This window comes from Dipteris shenzhenensis, chromosome 9 (assembly GCF_047967505.1).
Source record: "Dipteris shenzhenensis isolate YYH24624 ecotype China chromosome 9, Dip_SZ_1.0, whole genome shotgun sequence".
Classification (NCBI taxonomy): domain Eukaryota; kingdom Viridiplantae; phylum Streptophyta; class Polypodiopsida; order Gleicheniales; family Dipteridaceae; genus Dipteris; species Dipteris shenzhenensis.
In genome coordinates this window covers 51,225,534-51,234,392 of record NC_141604.1, presented here as the reverse complement: position 1 = coordinate 51,234,392, position 8,859 = coordinate 51,225,534, and the positions used below count along the sequence as shown (strand labels likewise).

At 40.3% G+C, this 8,859-nt stretch overlaps 1 protein-coding gene across 1 annotated transcript; it reads left to right on the top strand.

Moving 5' to 3' along the window:
* Positions 1–7,087: 7,087 nt before the first annotated feature.
* Positions 7,088–8,612, top strand: LOC147898802 (uncharacterized). The gene is made up of 5 exons (XM_087379234.1): positions 7,088–7,165; positions 7,251–7,386; positions 7,512–7,815; positions 8,135–8,295; positions 8,509–8,612. The coding sequence occupies exons 1-5, from the start codon at positions 7,088–7,090 to the stop codon at positions 8,610–8,612; spliced, it is 783 nt and encodes a 260-aa protein (XP_087235360.1).
* The last annotated feature ends 247 nt before the right edge of the window (positions 8,613–8,859 follow it).

Below are 8,859 nucleotides of genomic sequence, written 5' to 3'. Positions count from 1 at the left end.
CACACTCGCCACCCCCATCCTCCTCATCTTGTCTCAAGATTTCGTATAAATATAAGATCTTGTCTCAATGTTTCATGTCATAATGGTATCCAATATTGATCATGAACTCAAATAGCATTGACTTACTGATGATCCATCACCACGTGCAACACCAACGGTGGATACTGGTTCCGGTTCCTCCCCATACATCCACAAGTGGCACATGACAATACGACGTTGATGTCGTACTTCTTGCTTGCAATGAGTGCAATGACAATACAACCTCTCCGTAAGCCGCTTTGTGCTCTCGGGCATTGGCGCATCATGTGATGAGCTTCCACTCGTCCCTTCCATCTGCACACTTCCACAACATGAGCTGCAAGGAATTCTATTAAGATCCAAAAAATAGCCACCCATGAGCTCCTTTTCTCTCTTTTGACAATAAGTGCCCTGAACCGTTGCTATATAGTGACGCTTTGCCCTGTTTCGTCGTCGCTATATAGCGACGCTTTTTGGATATAAATGTTGCTATGTAGTGACTGACTAGCGTCGCTATATAGCAACACTGGGCGCTTATACCTGAAACCCCGCATGATGCTTTCTTTCACATGTCTATTGTGGGAAAAGTAAAAATCTCTCCTCCCATCTTATATTCAATGACCTCGCTTTCCTCCTCTCTATTCCCCACTCTTCACCCCTACCCAACCCCTCTCCCAATACTTGTGCTCCCTCTCCACCCTTCTCCCTCTCTACTTGTGTGAAAGGAAGTTTTTCTAGAAAGTGAGTCTCTTTAAGCAATGTAGGTTCATTTTTTGTGAGATTCCATTTTGTGAGTGTTGAAGCATGTTTCTCCTTGTATTGCTAAGGCTATGTGCTAATTTTCATGCTTGATTTTTAGAGGTTAAGGACAAAAAACGAGATTTGGTGAAAGAAAGAAGACTCACCTCTTCTCTTTTTAGTATTTCTCTTTCTCCTTGTTTGTAGGCTTATGCTTTCTCCTTGTTTGTAGGCTTATTCTTGTCTCCTCAATCCAATCCCTTTGAGAAGTTGCTTCTCTAAACTCCTCCTTCCTCTAACTAGTTATCTGAAAAATGGTATGTTTTCTCTCTTTTGTAGGGCCAGTCCACGAAACACCTTTTCCAGGCAAGAAAGTGCTTCCTCTTTTTTCCTTTTGTTATTTTCGTTATTTGCATTGGCCTATAGCTAGCACCTTATGTAGCTGTAGTGATGGGCGTAGGAACCCTCTTTTCCCCTCTCTTTCTTTATTCCCTCTTCTTTCCCTCTTTTCCTCTTTTCTTCTCTCTTTCCCCCCCTCTTTCCCTCATATGCTCATGCATAAGCATAAGCATAATATTTCTCTCTTTTTCTCTTATGCATATCTTTTTTCTTCTCTTATGCTTATGCTCTTTTTCCCTCTTTCAATCTCTTTTTCCCTCCTTTCCTTCTCTTATGCTTATGCTCTTTTCCCCTCTTATTTTTCCCCTCTTTCAATCTCTTTTCCCCTCTTCCTTCTCTTCTTTTTCCCTCTTCTTTTTTCTCTTTTCCTTCTCTTCTTTTTCACCTCTTTCAATATCTTTTTCCCTCCTTTCCTTCTCTTCTTTTTCCCCTCTTTCAATCTCTTTTCCCCTCTTCCTTCTCTTCTTTTCCCCTCTTCTTTTTTCCCTCTTCCTTCTCTTCTTTTCCCCTCTTCTTTTTCCCCTCTTTCATGAGCATATGTTTTTTCTTCTCTTATACTTATGCTTATGCATGAGCATATGTCTCCTTCTCCTTTTCCTTCTCCTTCTCCTTCTCCTTCTCTTTCTCCTTTCCTTCTCTTCTTTTTCCCTCTCTTTTTCTCTTCTTTTCATAAGCATATGCCTATGCTTATGCTTATGCATGAGCATATGCTCATATGTTTATGCATATGCTTTCTCTCTTTTTCTCTTATGCATATGCTTTCTCTCTTTTTTCTCTTATGCATATTTGGTTCTTTTCCCCTCTTTCAATCTCTTTTCCTCTTTTCTTTCTCTTCTTTTTCCCTCTCCTTCTCTTTTGCTTCTTATGCTTTCCCTCATATGCTTTTCGCTTCTTGCCTGCTCTTGTTTTTTGTTTTTTGTTTTCGTGTTTGTTTCTACAATTGTCCAACCCCCCCAAATTAGACATGGGATCACGTCGCACGTCCGATGAGTATGAAAACCCTCGTAGGAGGAGACATCATGATCTCTATTTTCCAGAGGACTTTGATTCCACTTAGGCGACACCTCAGGGGCCTACCCCTGGCCCAACTCCTCTTGGGCGTAGCACTATGACTACCCCTCGGGAAACTCCTTTGCTAATAGCCCATGGCTTTGTCAGGAGTCCTGACCAGTTTGTTGCACAGATGAGTGATGAGGAGGCAGCAAGATTCTTCTCTCTGCTATCCCTAAGGACCTCAGTAAATCTCTCTCCTACATCAATGGCTAGACCTACTGTCCAACCATCCCCTCTAGCCCCTTTGATTGAGGGATCATCACCTGGGCATACCCATTGTAAGGGAAGGAAGAGTAGGAGGGGTCGCTTATGTTGTGCTAACTCGGGAGATGTAGACGAGTCAGCACACTCACATCCCTACAGGTCTCCACTTGGTCCTGAGACCTAGTACCAGTCAAGTCCCTTGCCGTCTCCTACTCCCACTGCTAGTCCTCGCTCCGAAAGCGCTTGCACAAACACCGCTCGCTCTGACTCTACCACTACCATGAGTCCTCCTTACTCGGTTGAGGACCTGTCCTATCAAATCATGGCTACTGGGGAGAGATAATAGAAGATAAAAAGAGCATAGTAGTGATGGCCACCATGAGGCAGTTGATGAGCCACCACTTCAGGAGTGGCATAACTACTAACTGGAGGTACCAAGATGACCAAAAGAAGCAGGTAGTCATCGATGAATTGAAAAGAAAATACCCTAACCCCCCATATTGGGAGTTCAATGAGAATTACATGCGAGAGCACATGGGTTTCGTCTTGAAGCATCGTAGGTCAACCTTGCATACTTCCATTGCAAAGGGAAAAGATAAATACACCTGGGTAGACAAAGCTGATTGGAAGTTTTTCAAGAAGCAGAACAAGGACCATTCCGAAATGTTTGAGGTCAAAGGAGGGCTACGAGGAGACGGCTGGACTCCGTAGAGGTACTTCGCACTTTGGTGCAGGCAGACGGTTGGCATTTTAGGCAACCGTGGTAAGTCTACTTCTTCTCATTTAATGTATTGTTCTATTTATTTTACTACATATTGCATGCACTTTATCTAACTCTCATAAATTGGGCCCATTTCAAGCTGCGATGGGTCGCCTTCCTACAGACACAGAGACGAGATGCGCATTTCGCATAAGAATAAAGGCATGGTTTATTGAGCAGGAGGCACTGGGAGTGACAATCAATTGGGTTGAGGTGGCCGCTTGCATGGTATAAGTCTACTCCTACTTGTAATCTCACTTTTTAAACTGTTTTATTCTTTAAGTTCCAATCTAATTTCCAATTAATATGGTTTCACTCTTAGAATTAAAGCTCGAACGTCCCATCAGTGGAGGTGAGCAGTGATGATGAGGGATTAGGCTTACACGGCTTCAACGAGGGCCAGGAATCTCAGGCACAGCTCATGAGGGCCAGGGAGTAGATGCAACTCATGAGGGCCAAGGATCAGGCTAGCAAGATAAGGACGAGGATGATGACGATGATTCAGATGAGCAACAGCAGTAGTAGTAGTAGTTTGCATATACTTTGCCATATATATGCTTTTGTATATCGGCTCATTTGAGTGATTTTGTATGAGCGATTTTGTATCACCCTTTCCACAAGGAAAATTTTGTAATAAAAAACATCCTTTTATAATTACTAAATAAAAAACATTAATGGGGCAAAACAGGGCTTGCTGTGGCCCTGTTTAGCCCCACTAATGTTTTTTTAAAGCTTCTGTTAATCATCGTTATATAGTGACATTTACTAGTGTTGCTATATAGCGACATTTACTAGCATTGCTATATAGCGACGTTTATTAGTGTCACTATATAACGACGCTTATATAGCAACCGTTCTTTTCTAATGCTTATCGCGACGTAAATAACGACCTTTACGCCCGTCAAAAAAAAACTTTTTAGTGTAAAAAAGGTCAGTATTTTCATCAGAAAAGGACCTATGCCTTGTAGTGGGCCTTTCTTCAATCTTGAATCTTTTTTGGTATTGAATAACTACTATACTTCTCATATAACTATCCTAAAAAGCTTTCTCATCCTTTTGTTTTGTTTTGGTATATTACAACACAAAGTATGGCTCATCTTCCTTATTCTCTTTAGTGATGATGAGAATTGTAAATTCATCCTTTTGATTTGTTTTAGTATATTATAACACAAAGTATGGCTCATCTTTCTTATTCTCTTCAGTGATGAGAATTATAAATTCATCCCTTGTTCTAGTCCATCATTGAAGTAATTCAAGCTTTTCCCAAATCACATTCCATTTTTTGTTCCTTTGCTATAGTCTCCATGTTGATAGAGAAGAGACAAAAAATGTTCCCATTGTTTCACAATTGCAATGTCTTCACACTTATGATCTTTTATGATGCATGTTGCTGAATCTTTATTTACCATAATTGATAATGCCCTAAAAGAGAGATTAGATGCAAGTCATCTACTACATCATGGGCATTCTATATCATATCTTGATGGCAAGTTAATTGATGTCAATAAAGATCTTGCTTAATTACAAGGCCACATGCACATCCATCATGTTCTCCCTTTCAATGGTTGGACCCACTAAAATCTCACAACATGTTTAGACTAGTCAGGGGCTTAAACCTTGAGATAAATTAGAATGCATGGGTTGATTTAATTTGAGAAGAAGCAATCTATCCACACTCATGACCCAATGTTCTTTTATAGTTTTCTATACTTAGTGATCATCTTTGGTTAACCAATCCTAGTGTAATGGAAAAGCATGCTAGACATCTCAAATATAGAAATGGTATGTGCAGTACACTTTCTTGAATTCCTTGGAGTCAATAAGCATATTGGTATCAATCATAGAATTAGGCAAATGGTTGTAAATTATATGTATGAAATTGTTATCTACTTGTTGTACTAGTGTGCACTTTGTATTTCATTTTATTCTTGAAAAAAGTAATTTTGGGCAAAATCTATCTAATAGAGATAACTCATGTGTCCTTGTGAAGATTGACAAAGCACAAGTACATATTTTGACAAGGCACATCCTAAATTGCTTGTCTTACTAGTGAGTTGTGAAATTATAAAGTACACATTTTGGCATGGATTGAACTAAGTGATCCATATGCTCCTGTAATCGAGTGCTCTTATATGATAATATCTATCTCTTGTTCTCAAATCCGTCAAAATCAACCATTTCAAATGTCTTTCATTTTACAATGACAAGGTTGTCTATGCTGAAAATTATTTAGGAAAACAAATTGCTTCCCTTTCATTCCACATTGTGGACATTTGCCATGTATTCTTTCAATACAGTGCCATATAGGTCCCCTCAGAGTCTCACTCTGAACAAATTATTTGGATGCCCTTGCAGTAAACAATGGCGATCCAAGTGGTTGATAGATATCACAATCACTTGGGAAATATGAGAACCTATCTCCATTTAACAATGCTCCAAGATGACCACATCTTAAGTCCTTAAAAGTTTGCTAGGTTAGGTTAAAGTTTATGTGCATTTTGTAGCAACATTCATGTCTTTAAGTTGCATGAAATACAAGGGCTTGCAATGATTAAATCTCTTTTTCCCAATCATTATGTTAGAGTTTTTAGCCAAAAATCTCAAGTACAGCTTTGTTTGCTCATCCTTGACCTAAAATACATCCAAAATTATAGAATCATTAATCTAACAAACCTATTGTTTCAACCATTGGGTTGGATCACCAAGTGCCAACAATAGGCAATGTTTTGGATTATGAAATATATACTTCTTTCACATATTCTATGCACCCCATTGGAAGGAAGTGTGTGGAAAAAGAAGCAATATATAATGATTAGTAATATTAGATTTATTCAAAGATCAATGCATATATATTAATGGAATATTTTCTATTACATCCATTCTAGGGTGAATCAAGCTAGGAATATCTCTAAAGATCACTATTTTAAGACCACAATGCAATCGCTCCATACTTGTGGAGTCCATTTCTTCAATCTTTTAGCTACAAACAACTAGAAAAAGTTATGGAGCATGCCCTCAAATATATACACATTGTAATTGTAGCGCAACACACTATGTAAATTGTATCAAATGTTGTTAATTGGCTATCTACTAAAATTGTGAGGAAGCTCAAGTGATGCACTTTTGCATGAACACTTGCTTTTGATACATACTTCACATATAAAGTAGCATTTGTCATGGTTTAATGATCTCATTCAAGAAGGCAATTTTACAATATTTTAGAATGTTTAGATTAGTTTAGAGAGTGAGTTTGTCAAGTTCCATTGAGAAACACATAAGTGATGAATAGCAATTTATCCATATGCACTATGTTCGTGGAACCTCATAAAAAATGGCTAGAGTCGTTATGATTTGGCCTTTAAAAAAGCCTCTTGAATAGAGTACGAATGACTAGATATCTAGTGGCCTTGAAGCATTTTACAAAACAATGACGGTACAAAAATCAAGCTTCTTGGTGATGTTAGTCTTGAAAATAGGAACAGCTCCGGATAATCGAAAGACACGTCGAGCTAATGACACCTGAAATGTACGACTAATTAAAAGTCGTCCAATTGTTAATTAACACTAGTGAAGCTCTTAATTATCCAGCACTAGTGATCTTTGACAGTTACGGCAATGGCGGAGCGCTTTTCCTTAATCATGATTCTGCTGCTGCTGCTACTTCTTTGTTATTTTCATCATCATCTTCTTCCTACGTTCGTCGGTTTACCTTCAGTTTGTAGAGAATTGGGTGCCCATCAATTCCGTCAACCCTTCCTTCTGCCCATCAACCGCCAATTAGTTACATGGCCTCATTGCTTTCCCTGCCGTTTGATCTGCAATTCATCACACAAGCCGCAGCACAACTGATGTGCTGCATCACAAAATCTTTCGCCCATCTCCGAATATAGCACAGGCTCGCACGTTGATCTTAGAATGAGATCGGCCCGCGAGTTCGCATGGCAGACTTCCAATATGGAATATGGCAGATTCTATCCCCTTAATGCAGATCAGGTACCAACATAACTTCCCTTCTTTTCATAACGGCCCCGTCGTGACTGAACTTTAGTGTCTTAATTCATGCTTGCTTGGGTTGTAGCGTGACGATCGAAGCAAAGCAGTGGGAGAAAGGGAGGGACGGTGTGAGATTTTGACGAAAACACTGATCAACTGCCGGAACCAACTTGGAGTCATGCGCCTTCGTGACGCGAGCCCTCCTTCCCACATAGAGGATGGTTAGCTCCAACCCAGGCTACCCTCAACATTTTTTCTCCGCATCTGCTCATTTTTACTGCCGGGCCTCGGCAATCTAAACGACGTGTTTTCTTTATAATCTTTGTATTTTGTCCTCTGCTTTAAGGATTCGATCCTCCCACATCTTCCTACTTCGACGCCCACCTCCAAAGGGTCAAAATGGCACATGAACATCCTCGAATCAAGAAGAACTCTATGAAGCCGTACTCAGAGCCTGAAGAGCCAAAAGTAAGCCACGATTTTGCAGGAGGAATACTTCCTATGGATCCACTAATTTCAGGTTCACCAGAAAGGCCTGGGAGGATAGACACAACAGGGATCGAAGAGGATACCAAGAAACTGGAATGGATTTTGAACCGGCTCGCAGACAAGCTTCAACCGTTGACTAATGGAGCGCTTCCAATCTTGAAGTAGTCTCTCACCACTCAGGATATATATGCTATGAATTTGAATAACATTTGCCAGCTATATAACAACCTTTGTCTTGCAGTACCAAAGTATAACATTGTCTTCCAGTAAATATTCAAGTATATGTTACCTACATTTGTATTCCAGTGTTCAAGTACAAGTACTCTGAATGTTAGGATACAAAGTTAGCCGCAACTTTGTTTGATTCAGGAAGATCTTGACTTGCGTCCGAACTGTAAATGCGGGTGATTCCAATGTATAGATTTTTGCACTGATGCTTAGATCATCTACAAACTGCCCATGTTGCGACGTTTATTCCAGGTTCACACCAACACAGCCTGATCATAATGAGTCCAAACCCAAGCGCAATCAAAGACCGAAGCTGGTTGCGCCCCAAGTTAACCAATCAAAGTCTGATTGCCCAGCAGAATATTACGAAAGACTCCCTCTGTATTGCAGATACGGTTTCTACAAGAACTACGGTATGTAGGTTGTCTCGTACGCTCTTTATCTGAACTAGACTGTTTCTCAGTAAAGAGATTTTCAGTGGACTTAGGTATTAGGGAAAATCTTCCAGCATTTTTCAATCATAAAGATCGTAACACCTAGGCAGCACAGTTCTGTCTATCAATCGCCATTTATTCCGATCATCTTAGAGATGAAAGATGTGCAAATTGTCCCTGTAACTAGCGCAGGGTACGCAGGTCAAGGAGCGAAGACAAGTTGGGGGCACAATCTACCGCTGGGCAAAAAGCCGCCTTACGGGAGAAGGACCGTGACCAGGGCCTTGGTCAAGTAAATGGAGCAGAGGCAGCAGCAGGGCTGTGTGTAATTGTTGAGCGAACTACGGCCGGCAGCAAGCAAAGGGATCACTAAGACGGAGCTGATCTCCGAGCTTTGTGTGAATCCTTATAGATTATGCATGATTGATTGATTTTGGTTGCATGGCTGAATTCGCTCGCGCTTGTATAATTCTTGGTTACCTGTGCTTAGTTCTCTCTTAATTCTTGAAATTGTGCTTAATTCTCTCTCTCACACACACACAC